The 16,496-nt window shown below is 45.0% G+C and overlaps 1 protein-coding gene across 1 annotated transcript in view; it reads right to left on the minus strand.

Annotated features, from left to right (window-relative positions):
- Positions 1-3,850: 3,850 nt before the first annotated feature.
- Daglb (diacylglycerol lipase beta) overlaps positions 3,851-16,496 on the minus strand; it is a 28,761-nt gene continuing 16,115 nt past the window's right edge. Inside the window, exons 9-15 of the mRNA XM_071605643.1 lie at positions 15,828-15,905; positions 11,616-11,696; positions 11,402-11,529; positions 7,480-7,548; positions 7,322-7,394; positions 4,819-5,069; positions 3,851-4,709 (exon numbers count right to left, since the gene is read on the minus strand). Of these exons, the coding sequence (XP_071461744.1) occupies positions 4,511-4,709; positions 4,819-5,069; positions 7,322-7,394; positions 7,480-7,548; positions 11,402-11,529; positions 11,616-11,696; positions 15,828-15,905 (879 nt within the window). The 3' untranslated portion in view covers positions 3,851-4,510. The remainder of the gene's footprint in view (positions 4,710-4,818; positions 5,070-7,321; positions 7,395-7,479; positions 7,549-11,401; positions 11,530-11,615; positions 11,697-15,827; positions 15,906-16,496) is intronic.

Here is a 16,496-nt window from a genome sequence, read left to right on the forward strand (position 1 = left end):
TTGCGTTGTGCTGAGAACACTGAGCACTAAACTGTTGGGAGACCTTTGTCTAAGAAGACTGCGCTTCTGAAGTCAGGAGGTGCAGATGCTTTCCGAGTAGTTTGAGATCCTGTGAAGCAGCACAGCCTCCTTAATGATGAAATGTTGCCGTTTAATGCATCAGTAACTTATCAGCCCATGTTCACCACGTAACTGTACTGTATGTCGTAATGAAATGAGTATAACTCAGCTCTTTGGATAAGTTTCTGATTTCATAGTGAGTTTTTTTTTTTTTTTTAAATCAGTCGACTAGCTTTTGCAGAGACTTTGAACAGAACTCTCATTCACGTGTTTCCTCTAATGAAGTATTCTGTTCCTAGTCGTGGGTGTGCTGGGTGGAGTGTGTGAAACACGACGTGATCAAAGGATGAAGACAGTATTTTGACTAAATATAAGTGGAGATTAATTTACACTACATTGTACACAGAATAATTCAACTGAATAAAAAAGTGTCACGGGTAAAGATTTTTAAAGATTAATTTCTGTCAAATGCAGTAGATGAAGAAAGGTCGGTATTAAGTGTCTTTTCTTAAGCTTCTCCATTTTCCTATACTTGCCATCCCTCCCAGAATTGGGCATTTGATTCACTTTTGAACGGCCATTCCCATAGTTGCTAACTTAGTAAGTGCTTTTCTTATAGAACCCCTTCTTAATGAGCAATATGACTCCTACTTGTACTATAAATCTTTCTGATAATGCATCAGTTTTTTTGTAGGTTAGTAAAAGTGCATTCCTGTTTTCATGTTACTTTATTCAAAGCTAATAAGTGCTTTCCTTAGTTTTCTAGTAACTAGGTGTAAAAATCATGTGTTGCAGCTTTACAGTTTTTAAAATATTTTAGATATTCTTCAACTATGAACCTTCTTAACATCACTGTCTTGCCAGATTACCAACACTGTCACGTGACTAATACTGACCCTGTTTACCTCACACACACACACACACACACACACACACACACACACACATGCTTCCTGTTGTGGCTTTGCCTAATGATGTTCCTTTGGGTCTGTGAGGTTCTGTAAACTGTGCTAGTGCTAACAATGTTCTGTACAACTTAAACTCACTGGCAAGAACACAATGTTGGACCTTTCAACCACTAGAACAAAATTTTTTAAATTGACAGTTGCAGAATTGTGCAGTGTTTTTACATTGATCTTTTGCTAATGCAATTAGCAGTATGTTTTGCATGTATGACTTAATAAATTCTTGAATCATATGACTGGTAATACTCGAATTTTTGAGAATTTGATGAACAAGCTCCTAGTGTGTTTGTCTCACTTTAAAGTGGATTTTAAAATCCTGGATTGCTAGGTTTTCATTTTCACACTGGAGGGACAAAGGGAGTCACCTGTAGGGGAAAAGTGGGCGAGTCCATAGCTGAACCATACAGTGTGTGTGTGTGTGTTGGGGGGGGGGGGCGGGGAGTGGGGGTCATGTTTGGGCCTGTTGAATTGTTGCAAGCTGTCCATGTGGAGATAGGCATGCTGGGACATGTGTGTGCATGTGCGTGTGTCCTAGGCCAGAGCTCAGGGCCAATATCCCAGTGTTGAGAGCTTGGTAGGGTGGGGGGTGGACTACATCACCTCAACCCGTTATGTCTCAAACATACATAAAAAGTTGATGTTAGAATCAGTTTTCCTTGGGGCTGGGGATGTGGCTCAAGCAGTAGCGCGCTCGCCTGGCATGCGCGGGGCGCTGGGTTCAATCCTCAGCACCACATAAAAATAAAATAAAGATGTTGTGTCCACCAAAAACTAAAAAATAACTATTAAAAAAAAAAGAAGAATCAGTTTTCCTTGAAAAGTCTTATATTTTTGAGTTTTCTTTCTTTTTTTAAACCAAAGGTAAGTAAGCAGTTTTTAAAGATAAAAGTTCTGAAAGTTTGTTACAAAGGACAGCAGTCTCTTATTCCTTTCATGCCCTCCAGAGGTAATACTCCAGGTTATTTTTGTAGTGCTGGGCACTGAACCTAGAGCCCTGTTTGCAAATGCTGTACCAATTGAAAATTTGATATTTACTACACACCTAAATTTATGCTTTTCCTGTTTGTTGAATCTTTCAGATATACTCCCATGGTGAAAGACTTGAGGCTCTCTCTCCTGACTGCAACCCTCCTCCTCAAACACTTCCCATTCTTGAAATACTGATTTTTTTTTTTAAGCATCTATGTGATTATTGCTATATAAACTAACTACTTCTATTTTTCCCTTGTAGTAACTCTGCCTTTCTTTTTTCCCCTTTTCCTACATTTTTGGGATAATGTTTAATTTGGTTTTCTGTGTACTTATTTTTTTGGGGTAGGGTCCTGGGGATTGAACTCACTGAGCCACATTCCCAACCCTACTTTGTATTCAATTAGAGATGGGATCTTACTGAGTTGCTCAGCACTTTGCCGTTGCTGAGGCTGGCTTTGAACTCAAGATCCTCCTGCCTCAGCCTCCTGAGCCTCCGGGATTACAGGTGTGGGCCAACACACCCAGCTTCTGTGTACTCACTAAAAGTTCAACTGTCAGCATCCATCTGTTGTCTGAGTCTCAAGATTTTCCTAAGTCTCAAAATCATTTGATGACATCCACCTCTTATATGTTGATCTTTTATTTCTTTCATCCTGATGAATAACTTCTCCAAGAGATTCCTGAGAACATGGGGGAAGGGAAAGTGTGTATTTTTGAGCCTTTACATCTTTGAAAATAGCCATTCTACTGTGATACACATGGCCTGTTCTAAAATTTTAGATTGATAATTTATCTCATGCTTTCAGTTCAGATGTTCTTTAACTCTTCACTGTTTAGCTCTTTGGGTCAGTTTTGCGATGACAGCACTCTCTGGCCCCAGCTTCAGCTTGGGGTTGTTTGGAGCTTCAGCCTATGTATTCTTTGTCACTTCTGTTCTTGTTCCTCATTGGTAAGGGAGCATGTGGTGGCACTAGGGCAGCAAGTCAGTTCTCACCATCTGCCCCCACGAAGTGTAGAAACTTGTGTTTTGAGGCAAACCTGGCAGCAGTGGGGTACTCTTATGATATTTGTCCCCTTCTCCCTTCAGAAGGGGGATTGAACCCATGTAAACTTAAGAGACATGGCTGAGACAGCTAGGGGCCTACCTGAGCAAGGTCTCCAGAGGTCAGATTTGCCTGGCATGTTCTCCCCGATTGTCCAGGGAGTAGAGTGAGAAATGCTGAGGAAGGTCATTCCTTTTCCTCAACTGCTGATGCGCAGACCCCACCCTCTGCCCGAGAGCAAAGGGCCAGACCAGATTTTTCCTCCCCCTCAGACCCCTTGGACCAAGCTGTTTTCACATCTGCTCAGTTCCTAGGAACCTGGGTGGTGAGCCAGCTAGCTCATCTTTCCTACTTGGGAATCTTTTTTTTTTTTGGGTACCAGGGACTGAACCCATGGGTGCTTAATCTCTGAACCACATCCCCAGCCTTTTTTATTTAGAGACAGGGTCCAAGTTGCTTAGGGTTTCACTTGCTGATGCTGGCTTTGAACTCGAAATCCTGCCTCAGCCTCCTGAGCCACGGGGATCACAGGTGGTCACGGCGCTCAGTTGGGAGTCATTCTTGAGCCAACCATTCTTGTCTCTGGCTTTCCCCCATCCTTGTGGGTTTATGCTTTTCAGAGAAATTCCTCAACCATTTATTTATTGGTCTTGTGGGTGAAACGGAGTACTTGTGCATCTTTAATATTTAGCCAGAATGCCCAGAAAATGTAAGATTTCATTTTTGTTTACAGTAGGCAGAAAAAGCCAATACTTAAAACACAATTGCTGTAAAACAACTCAGTAAAGCGAACCTACCTGGAAATACTACTCATGGTGTGCAAGTACTTTATTTTTTAAACTTCTGAACCCACTGGCTGGCCTCAGAGCCAAAATAATACATGAGAATCAAACTATCAACTCTCGCTGTTTAAACACCCAGGTGGTGTAAACACAGGCAGAGCCATAGGCTGAGGGAGCAGGAGTGGCCTTTGCTTACCTCCCGACCTGGCTCATCTTCATTTGAAGACAGAGCTCAGGGCTGCCCTTAGTACCCTGAGATATGGAAAAATAAACTATACACCTGTCATCCAAGTTCAGACCCACCTAAGTGGTGGCAGGACAAGACCCTGAGGGGGGAAGGCTACAGTCCATTTAGGGTCTTCAAATGCCGTTGGATTCCTGCCCTTTTGGGGCCGTTCTTAGGTGGCGTGGGTGGGGGAGCTGCTTCCACCTGGCTTCCCCACATTGCTGTCTTGGCAGCCCTGTAGTCTTGGCACGCTTCCCTGACTCCTGATCCTGCTGCCACTATGATCAAAAGTAGTTCCAACGGACTGTTGAGTCATCTTGAAGCTCATTAAATTGAGTACCCATCAGATTCCTGTCAGTGGGCATCCAGTGTACTGGCATCATGGAAGTTATTTGCGCATTAAGTTGGTTTAAGAATTAATGTGTGAATCCATTGTTCTGGGGCCATTTCCAGGATACCTGATTACACCACATCTGTATTAGAGACCCCTTGTCCTGGACAGGAGAGACAGGCTGCTCTGTCAGCCACCATGCTGTCCAAGGCTCTCATCAGGATGTCTGGCATGTGGTCTGTCAGCATCTTTGGGCCTATGAGTATTTTGCTGAATTCTGCTTCATGTGACCACCTTGCTCTATACCGAGCAGCAGCCCAGCAGCCAAACCTTCAACAGAGAAGAAAATACTAGCTAGTGAGCGTTTCTTGAGTTTGGTCTCCAGCACATGCTTTCTTCCCCTGGTGGTGAGTGCAGACCTGCACACCCTCACACTCACCTCCCTGAGTTGCCCTCTTCCTCCAGGTGGATGATCCTGCCAGGAGGATACAGAGGCGGGTACTTGGGTGAAGAGTCAAGTGGGGAATCACTGGAGGAGCTGTATGCTGGGGACCAGTGTGTCAGCAGACTCTGCTCCCCAAGAAGAGGCTGTGTCAGGTCTCCCTGGTCACCCCCATCCAGTTCGGTTGGGAAGTTATCAGGGTTCCCTCCAAACAGTTCGTACCAGCAGCCTTGAAGCAAGATCTTGTACTGAGGGCGAGAACCAAGACAGAACATTGGTCCTCTGAGGATTTGCCACCCTTACCAGAGGGATCTCACAGGACTGTTAGGTGGCAGCAACCCTCAGGTTCAGGAAGTCCTCTCAGCCAAACCACCCAAACCAGTGTTGGGTGCCTCTTGTGTGATAAAGCCAACATACTTGTAGCAATATTTAAAAACTATATTATGCATATTTTGATGAGAAAAATCACTTTTTATTTTGGTGGTGCTGGAGATGGGACCCCTGGGCCTTATGCCTTAATTCTTTTCATGAAATTTTGCAAATTAGTTTTACCCTGCCCTTAAAGATACTAGATACTAGTTTTTTTTCTTTCTCTCTTTCTCAGGGTTGTGGGGAGCTAAAGATTGAACCGAGGGCCTTGCATATGCTCTTCCACTGAGCTACACCCCAGCCTTTAGAAACTACCTTCTAGGAAATTTGGAGAGGATGGCTGATACAAGGATAATTTAGTTTTTAATTAGCAACAAACCAAAAAAAAGTTGAAGAACTGAAGACACCTCTGCTGTGTGGGCTGTGATGAAAGGGGGGCCTCGGCTGTTCTTCAGGCACCTGAAGGCTATTTTTGCTAAAATCTCTGACTTCACTTGGACCTACAAGTATCAAATGGGTGACTGGGATATGACCACTTGGCATCTCTGCCTTCATGTTGTGTCTTTCTCCTTTGCTGCCTTAATCTTTGGGTCAGATTTTACTCAGCTTTGCATATAGACATATTGATCATCTGAGAAATGTTTTGTCCAGAACTATAAGGTTGATTTGACCTGAATTTGCCTAATGTCTGTGTCTGTCTCCCTACTCTAAGGCTAAAGACATATACCAGCTGCCATGATTGGAAAAACTGGACCATAAAAGGAACAAAAAGAGGTCTTTACCTAATCTCTTAAAAAAGTCATGTGTTCCTCCCCTTTACTACCCAGTCTCTCACCATCATTAATCCTATCTGTGTCTGTAACCCTGGCCCCCTTAAGTGGAGAAGCTGATTCATGAGCAAAGCTCCCTCTTTTTCATTCTTTGGCTACTGAATAAAGACTTATTTCTCCTGTCAAAAAAAGAAAAAAGTGGGCTGCGGTTGTGGCTCAGTGGTAGAGTGCTCGCCTAGCACGTGCGAGGCCCTGGGCTCGATCCTCAGCACCACATAAAAATATATTGTGTCCAACTACAACTAAAAAAATAAATGTTTAAAAAACAAAAGAAATGATCATCTGCAACTCCATTATCCAAATAAGATCACATTTTGGAATTTGGTGTATATATATATATATTTTTTTTTTTTTAAGAGAGAGGAGAGGGAGGGAGGGAGGGAGAGGGGGAGGAAAAGAGAGAGAGAGAGAGAGAGAGAGAGAATTTATTTATTTATTTTTAGTTTTTCGGTGGACACAACATCTTTGTTTGTACGTGGTGCTGAGGATGGAACCTGGGCCGCACGCATGCCAGGCGAGCGCACTACCGCTTGAGCCACATCCCCAGCCCCTTGGTATATATTTTTCAAAATTTTTGTCAAAACCCAATCATACATGTCTATAAATAGCTCCTTGTCTCCTCCCTCTGCTTATATAATGTTCTCTCCTCTAAAATTAATTAATTTATTGCAGTACTAGGGACTGAATCCAGGGATACTCTACCATTGAGTTACATCCCCAGCCCTTTTTAGTAATTTTCAGACAGGGTCTGAATTGCCCAGGCTGGCCTCAAACTTGTGATCCTCCTGCCTCAGGCTTCTGAGATGCTGGGATTACAGGCATGTACCTGTTTTTTCAGTGCTGAGAATCAAACCCAGGGGTTGATGCATGCTAGGCAAGTGATCTACACTCCCAGCTTCTATCACTGTCTTTACAACTGCATAATATCTATAATGTGGACATAAAATCTGATTTAGCAGCCTTAAAATCTATTTTAAAATCTTATTTTCTTAACCACAGACAATATTACCAAAAGCACCAGAATAGTCACAAAACAGGCCTAGGAAGTCTGGCAGAAGGCAAAACACTTAACTAGAACAGGATTATTCTGTTACAGTACTTCCTAACTGGCATTTTGTGTACTTGCTTTGGTCATTTGCTTTCTTAGGTATCAAAGTCCTAGACAAAAATCTGTTCAGAGGGCAGCAACAGAATTTAGAGCAACAGCTTAAAGTGCCCTCCCTGAGGCTGAGTCCAGAGAGCTCCTGAGCTCCATAAGGCCTCTCCCTGCAGACCCTCATTAACACTGGTGCCCAGATTACCTTAGGCTTATTAGAGTGAGCAATCACTCGCAAGATCCTTTTCTTCAGATCTTCCAAGTTGGTCACACTTAACCTGTTTAGCAAAAGATGAGATTGAGACTCAGTACTCAGTATTTTCAACTACCCCAACCCACTGACCAACCATCCAGCACACTGACCTGGGAATCACATCCTTTCCCAGGACAAGTGACACAATGAAGTCCTTGGAGTACTCGTAAAGAGATTTGCTGAAAATTTTAAACGAGAGATGCCAAGTCAGTCTTCTGCAGTTTCAGAGAGAAAAAAGCAACACTGCCAGGTCAGTGGGAGGTTGGTATAGCTCTTCTCTGTCCTCCAGGGGGGAGAAGTGGCTTGAGCCAAAGCAGCTCTCGCCAGGTTCTATTAGAGCCACACGGACATTCAATGAAGACTCCACAGCAAAGCGTCAGACTGGATCCAGAGAGCAGACCAAGGTACACGTTGACTTTTGGCCCTGCCACCCCACCTAGCAGAAGCTACCTAAGAATGTAAGAGGCAAGAATGTAAGAGGAGAGGCAGAAAGCTATTCATTGTGGTGCTACTTGAAAAGCAGAGGCTGGTCACCACCCAAACATTTGTCCACAGAAAACTGGGTCCAGCCTATAACCGTCCACATGAGTTCTCTACTGCCGTGAGACAGGGTTCTGGGTACTGTTATGGTGCACTCAAAGATTATGCTGTTGGGGCTGGGGATGTGGTCAAGCCGTAGCGCACTCGCCTGGCATGCGTGCGGCCCGGGTTCAATCCTCAGCACCACATACAAAGATGTTGTGTCTGCTGAAAAACTAAAAAAAACTAAAAAATTCTCTCTCTTTAAAAAAAAAAAAAAAAGATTATGCTGTTGAAGTTAAAGGAATAAAAGTGAGGCACAAGAGCAGGTATAATAGCTGCCTTTAAGAAGAGGGCCGGGGCTGGGGCTCAGTGGCAGAGCGCTTGCTTAGCACTTGTGAGACACTGGGTTTGACCCTCAGCACCATATAAAAAAGTAAATAAAAAAAAAAAAAGTTGAAGAAGATATGCTTGATATATGATAATAATGAAAAGTAAAAAATCAGACATAGTTACTTCTGGAATGAAAGAAAGGACATTTTTGAGGGAACAGGATGGAAACTAAATTTCTCTGAAGGTATCTGCTCTGTAGGGTTGTCTCTGGAACCATGTTAACATTTTGTTAATGTAATAATTAACATAATTAGAACAAAATCAAATAACACAAATAATCTCTAAAATCAAAAGCCAAATGAGATACATGAATCAGTTATTTCAAGTGACTTTAAACAACTGCAATTTGATCGTATATCCCTAGCAGGGGTAGATTCTATGAACAAACTAACTGCAAAGAACTCTGGAGCTACTTCTGATACTCACACTGTTGGAAACTACATTAGTGTTACTATTCTCAATCCCTGATCTCTGTGTTTATACACACACACAGGAGAAGGGTTTGAACAAAACCATTTCCTGCCTCTTTCTGCTAAAAGGAGCCGCAACTGACCCTGCATTAGTCCTGTTTCCCACAATAGGAACTGACACTCCTTGAAGTATGATTGATTCCAAATTTGAACAGAGAAAAAAAACATTAAGGCCATTTTAAGCCCAAAAGTTTAGGAGAGTTTGTTTTATCAGAAAGTTGAGAAAACTAGCCAACACCTGGGGTTGGTCAGAGGCTGGAGAAACCAATCTGAAGGGACTCCCCGTGGCTGTGGCCGTGGCCAGGACAGCTCATATGTTGACAGGCTAAGGAGTCAATGTGGCCAGGGACTGTTTCCCAGCAGTGCTAGGTGGAAAGATCCCAGCATTTATGTATCTCTCTTGAATTTCCTGTATGAACTACGTACCTCAAAGTAAGCGATATTTGCAGATAGGTTTTTAAATTTTCAACTAATTAACAGAGAAGGAATAACAGAAGCAGGCTATCACCATTTTACAACCTCCAATAAAAACCAAATCTCAGTAACAATCATTAGGGCTAATGTCATGGGAGGCAAGCAGACACAGCACAGCTGCTGAGGCAATGCAACAGGAAGCACATCCCCACGATGTCATTCGGACAGGAAGTGCACCCTGAATCTGATCAAGTCCTTCAGTACCATTTTCAAAGAACTACAAACAACCTAGGTGAGATAGATAATGTTCAATGGCACTATGGATATATATCCAGAAGGGGACAAGTTCTTCAGCACACATGACGTGGTTTCTTCAACAAATACAGAAGAGAGGGGAAAAATCTGTACGTTAAAAGACACAGGTACAGCCGGGCACAGTGGAGCACGTCTATAATCCCAGTGGCTCGGGAGGCTGAGGCAGGTGGATTGCGAGTTCAAAGCCAGCCTCAGCAAAAGTGAGGTGCTAAGCAACTCACTGAGACCTTGTCTCTAAATAAAATACAAAATAGGACTGGGGATGTGGATCAGTTGTCAAGTGCCCTTGAGTTCAGTCCTTGGAACCCATCTCCCTCCAAAAAACGACAGTTGCAAGGCAAATGCACCATATACAATGTAAGAAACTTGTTTTGGATCCTAATACAGACAAACCAATTGTAAAACATTTAGGAGACAGCTGGGGAAATGTGATTCTATTACTAGATATTAAGAAATTATTAAAAAATTAAAGCTGGGTGGCTGGGTGCAGTGGAGCATGTGCCTGCAATTCCAGTTACTCAAGAGACTGCAGCTGTAGGATCACAAGTCTGAGACCAGCCTGGTCAACTTGGTGAGACCCCATCTCAAAAAATAAAAAGGGCTGGGGATGTAGCTCAGTAGTAGAGTGCCCCTGGTTCAATCCCCAGTTCACCCCCCAAAACAAAACAAAACAAAACAAAATTACCAAGCCCTTTATCTTTTCTTCTTTCTTTTCTTTTTTAGAGTTTTACAGTTACATGGAAATCAGTTTCAGTTTGTGATCCCCCTTTTCTCAGCCCCTAACCCCTTTATCTTTTACTTATATTAGGGTTATTTACAGATAAAATGATATGCTCTCTCAGATTTGCTTCCAAGTTAACTCAGCTGTGGGGGACGTGGGAAGTAGGGTGAAGGTACATAAAAAGATGAGCCATATGTTGATAGATTATTGTACTGAAGCTAATTAAATAGAAGCTCACACAATGAACTCTCTCTACATGAATTTTTGGGATGAGGTTTCAGGCCCACCTTAAACTCCTAGGCTCAAGTAACCCCCCACTTGCCTCAGCCTCGTGGTAGCTGGGACAACAGGCACATACCACTGCACCAGCTATGCTCCCTACTCTGAGTTTTTAATTTTATTTAAAAAATTGTAGGGGCTGGAGTGTAGCTCAGTGGTAGAGCACTTGCCTACTACATCTAGGCCCTGGGTTCCATCCCTAGCACTGGGAGGGGGGGAAAATAAAGGATCTTTTATCTCTTCACTTTTCTATATTTTCCCAATTTTCTATAATTAGGCACAAGGCCCTTTTTTATTCTCTTATTTTTTATTCTTAATTTGTCTTTTTTTTTTTTTTTTAACTGTGGTACAATTAAAAAAAATAATCAGGGTGAAAGGTTACAGAGGACAGTCCAATCAGAATAATGAATCAGCAAAGAAAAATACTTTGCAAATTCATAAGAATGTCATTATTTATCCAGATCCATAGAATGTACACGTCCTAGAGACTCCCTAACACAAACTACGGATACTAGGTGACAGAGATGTGACAATGTAGGTTTATCAGAGGTGACAGGTGACAGCTGGGGGTGCTGACAATGGGGGAGGCTTGCAAGTGTGGGGGAGACAGGGACTTTCTGTACCTTTGCTCAATTCAGCTGTGAACCCAAATCTGCTCTAAAAAATAGTCTATTATAAAATGAATCTTGGATTTACATCATTTCAGCTCAGGAGGCTAAAGCGGGAGGATCAAGTTCAAAGTTAGCCTCAGCAATTTAGTGAGGCCCTAAGCAACGTAGTAAGACCCTGTCTCAAAAAAGGGCTGGGGATGTGACTCAGTGGTTAAGCACCTCTGGGTTCAATCCCTGGTTCCCCAAAAAGATAAGTGGACCAGACAGCTTGTGGGCAGCCCCTGTTAAGCGCTGGACAGCATGGCATTACCTTAACAGCCCTCGGGGCGGGGAGAAGGCATAGGCCCGGACTTGGGGGTAGGAGCTCCGGAGCATGATGGCCAACAGGGCAGCTGCTCCTGCGCCCAGGCTGTGCCCCACCACAACCAGCCGGTATTCCTGGAGGACGAAGAGCAGAGTGAGTAACTTCGAACAACAACACACGGCTAATGACAGGGGAAGGAAAGAACGAAACAGGATCTCACGGGAGCGATGCTGAATGCTTGGCTCAGAATCCCATCATTGATGAGTCGTCGGTAAATGTATCTGGCAGCCTGAGCAATGCCCTGAAACAGACAAGCAGGTCAGCACGGCTCACACACAGGACCCCACAGTGTGCACTCACTGCTGACTCCCTAATGACCTCCCCAACGGGACCCGACCCAGTGGTCAGGGGCCCTACTGTTCTCTTCCTGGCACCTGGGCCAGACCCTGGCATGAAACAGGTACTCACTACATACATAGTCTATTATAAAATGAATTAAAAAAATAATCAGGATGCCCCAGGTGTGGGAGGCCAACCTTACACGTGACTGAGTCACACTCCCCGGCTGGGTGCTGAGGTGCTCAGTCACAGAAATGTGGCAGAGCTTTCCCCACCCTTCTTGGGTCTGAGGGTCGGTGTCTTGTGCCTGGGTGTGTCTTGCTACAGCCCCATGAGTGAAGCTACGCTCACCTGTTCCTTTGTAATACAACCCCTTGCCCTGTGTTTTTTTTTTTTTTAAAGAGAGAGAGAGAGAGAGAGAGAGAGAGAGAGAGAATTTTTTTAATATTTATTTTTTAGTTTTCGGCAGACACAACATCTTTGTTTGTATGTGGTATTGAGGATCGAACCCGGGCTGCACGCATGCCAGGCGAGCGCACTACTGCTTGAGCCACATCCCCAGCCCCGACCCCTTGCCCTGTTTAGGATAGAATCTTCCATGGAAGTGCCTTGTGTGTGTGTCCCCTTCTCTTATTGTACCTTTGGGTATGGCCTACCCAGATGTCAGTCAACCTGCTGACAGTGGACATCATGAAGATAGACTCAGCCCCCTGAAACCTGACCCCTTGCCTCATTTGAATAGCTTCTCCTCAGCGAGTGCTCTTGCTCTCTCTCTCTTTCTGCGGACCTTTAAGATCAGAGGAGCCATCACAGCGACCCCAAAGAAAAAGGTATTTGTGTCTCTTGTGTGGTTATTTTGCGCAGCCCAGTTAGCCCAGTCCAACTGGAGTGACCCCTGAGCCTTCTAGTCACGAGAACAGAAACCAGCACCCAGGAGCACCCTCCCACGCCTGCACATATACTTCTGCAGCTTCCACTGTGGCTGCCTGGTGCTTTGCTGTGCGGATCTGCTGCAGTTTACTTCAGCCAAGTTCCTGTGGTCGGTCAGATTTTGATCATAAATGACTGACCACTTCTGAACAATGTTAAAGCTTACAATACAGTTATTTTTTAGTTTTATTTTTGGTACTGGGGATTGAACCCAGGGATGCTTAACCACTGAGCCACATCCCCAGTCCTTTTTATTTTTTATTTTGAGATAGGGTCTTGCTAAGCTGCTGAGGCAGGCTGAGACTGGGTCTCAGCCTTCTGAGTCACTGGGATCACAGGTGTGTCATGTCTAGCTACAATACAGTCCTTAACCAATGACACTGAGTATTCCCTGGCTCTACAAAGGCCAAAAAAAAAAAAAGTTCGTCAAAAGTGAGTTCTAGGAAGTTCAGGTTTGGGCTTAACTTCAAAGAATAAATTTTAAAACTTTCTAACAAATACAGCTATTTAGCTATTTTACATCAGAGGCTCCTTGAATTATGCAGTCCCAACAGAGGAGACAACCCCGCTGGCCAGTCCACTTGTGGACAGTTTCTCTGCCAGGCCCCAGACAAGAGGGCCTTGCCCTGTCCTTGTGTGGCTCACAGTCTATGAGGAGGAGGGAAGGGGATCTGTTATAAGATGGGAGACTGATTGTGATCATCTCTACAACAGCTGCAAATACGATTGCGTAATGTGCTAATTCTGCAAGCAGAACACCACACAGGATAGATCAATCGGAAGCTCTGACTGACACTCTGTGCCCTTTCAGACAGGGTTTCCTGACCCCAACTCCAGACTGCCACATGGTTCCCTCTAGGCACTGTTTATCAGGTTCCTACCCTTGGCCAGTTCTGCACACAGAGCCAAAAAGACCCTGGCCCACGGTGGCTGCGGGTGAGCATCCCTGGCACGTGGTAACAAGGGAATGCCGAGATGGCTCCCAGAGGCACGGGGCTGGGCTCTGACCACTGAGGACAGCGGCAGGGCCAAGAGCAGAGAGTAGGCCTGGGGCAGCGGTGCCCCAGCCGGAATACGAACTATACTGGAGATGGCAACTGGTGTGAGGCAGAGGCCTCTGCTTGGGGTCACAGAAAGCCTTTCTCTGAAAAGAGCCCATGAGTTCTGAAGGCCTCCTGGGCTCCCTGAGGTGTTCAAAGTTCTTTACACACACAATAACAGTTAAACTGCAGTCTTTTGTGAATTGATGTACAAAAGGACAGCTAAAGGTTAAAGAAAAAATTCCCACTGGGAGTGTCGCTCCGGGGCAGAGTGCTTGCCCAGCCCGCTTGAGGCCCGGGGCAGAGTGCTTGCCCAGCCCGCTTGAGGCCCGGGTTCAGTGCACAGCCCACACTCACACTCATACTCATACTCGTCGATTTTAAAGTGATGACTACAGAAGTAGCACCTGTTCATACCAAGGATATAAAAGCAAGTCAAGTCCTTGCCTTCCTCTGACCTTTGGAAGTAAGTCATCCCAACTTTCCCTAAATGTTAACAAACTGCTCTGCAAACGTCATGAGTCATCAGGGAAATGCCAACCAAAACTACAGTGAGATGCCGCTTCACACCCCCCAGGACAGCTATCATCAAAGCCTGCAAATAATAAGTGCTGACGAGGACGCAGAGAAAATGTAAAATGCCGCAGCCACTGTGAAGCTCACTTGTGCTTCCTCACCTTCAAACACAGGATCACCACACAACCCAGCAACTGCGCTCCGAGGTACCAACCCCAAGATTGAAATGAAAGGAGGAACTTGAACAGATGTTTGCATACCCATGTTCACAGCCATACTAGTCACAACAGCCAAAGGTGGACACACCTCAAGTGTCCACGGGTGGGTGAGTGGGTAGACGAAGCGAGCACAGCCGTACGATGCACAATTGTGAAGATTTAAAAAGAATGAAATTTCGATACATTCCACAATGTGGACGGACCCTGAACACTGTACTAAGTGAAAGAAGTCAATTGCAAAAGGGCAAACCTGGACGAATCCACCTACGTGAGGTTCCTAGAACACACAAATCCAAGGAGACTACATAGGACAGAGGTTACCAGGGGCTGCAGAGGGGGCTGTTAGTGTTTAATGCGCACAGAGTTTATGGTGGGGATGATAAAAAATTCTGGGTAGAGGGCTGGGGCTGTAGCTCAGTAGTAGAGCACTTGCGTAGCATGCGTGAGGCACTGGGTTCGATCCTCAGCACCACATAGAAATAAACAAGTAAAATAAAGGCATGCTGTCCATCTACAACTACAAAAAAAAATATTAAAAAAAAAAAATCCTGGGTAGAGATAATGGTGATGGGTACACAGCATTATGCAAACACTTAATGCCACTAAACTGTACATTTACCAATGGTTAAAATTAGTCAGGTGTGGTGGTTCATGCCCCTAACCCCAGCAGCTTGGGAGGCTGAGGCAGGAGGATCACAAGCTGAAAGCCAGCCTCAGCAACTCAGCAAAACCCTTTATAAAAAAATAAAAAGGGCTGGGGATGTGGTTCAGTGGCAAATTGCCTCTGGGTTCAATCCCCAGTACCCAAAATATAAAACAAATGGTTAACATAACAAATATTATGTATATTATTATGTATATTTCACTATCACTAAAGAAATGGAAAAAAAATAGAACACTGTAAGCATGGTTTAAAAACCTAAGGCTGTGCTCCGCGCGTGGGGGCTTCTTTGTCCCATCAGGTGGTGCTCCTGTGCCCTACCCCACAGCACAGTGAGAAACGGAGGCCCTGGCTCCTGACACATCCACAGAGAACTTGTGAGATGGTGTGCGGCACTGCCAAGGCGTCCCTGCCTCTGTGGCAGGAGCTTTCTCTGCTGCTCTGTATTGCACAAGAGCTTTGTCACCGTGACAGTGGACTTTAATTAAGAGGGAAGGAAAGCCACAGCGTTTCTGGCTCACACGCCCAGTCTGACACTCCAATAACTATGTGGCTTCAGTAAGTTACTCCGCCTCTTTGACCCAGTTTCTAAAACACATATACACACGCCGCCTGTAGGTCTGGTGCGGGGACCGCAACAGTAAGAACTAGCACTTGCTGTGCGCGGCAGCTGGCATGTGGTGACTATCACTCCATTAGCGCTGACAGAACCTGCGACCCCACTGTACCTTGTGTGCCACACAGTCCTGCACCTCGGCCTCCAGGTGGAGGCTCTCGCTCTCTGCAGACAGATCGGTGAGGATGTCCTATAAAAAAGGCACAGACAGGAGAAGTGTCAGCCTGTGGCGTGCACTCATGTCCTCTGAGGGATAGTGGGTGGCAGGCTCCTGGTCAGATTGCTTAGAAGGGACCCTGGGATGCTTGACCTCAGCAGAAATGCCCACGAGTCAGGCAGGCCCTGAGGCCTTGAGGGCAGCAGCTTGGAACAAGCATGTACCTGAAGGGACTGTGGGTATATCCAAGTCATCCTATACCCAACAGACTGTACAGAGTCCACAGACCCTCAGAGCACAGAGCCTGTACCAGGTTTGTTTTTTTTTATCTTATTTTTTTGGTACCAGAAATTGAACTCAGGGGCACTCAGCCACTGAGCCACTGAGCCACATCCCCAGCCCTATTTTATATTTTATTTAGAGACAGGGTCTCACTGAGATGCTTAGTAACTCCATGTTGCTGAGGCTGGCTTTGAATTTGCGATCCTCCTGCCTCAGCCTCCTGAGCTGCTGGGATTATAGGCAGGTGCCACCATGCCCAGCTGTATCAGGGTTTTGAACAAAGCACTGCTCCTGTCCTGAGGCCCACAGTCAAGAGCTAAACTCTGGCTGCTTGCTGGGATG

The sequence above is a fragment of the Marmota flaviventris genome, chromosome 19 (genome assembly GCF_047511675.1).
Source record: "Marmota flaviventris isolate mMarFla1 chromosome 19, mMarFla1.hap1, whole genome shotgun sequence".
In the NCBI taxonomy this organism is placed as follows: domain Eukaryota; kingdom Metazoa; phylum Chordata; class Mammalia; order Rodentia; family Sciuridae; genus Marmota; species Marmota flaviventris.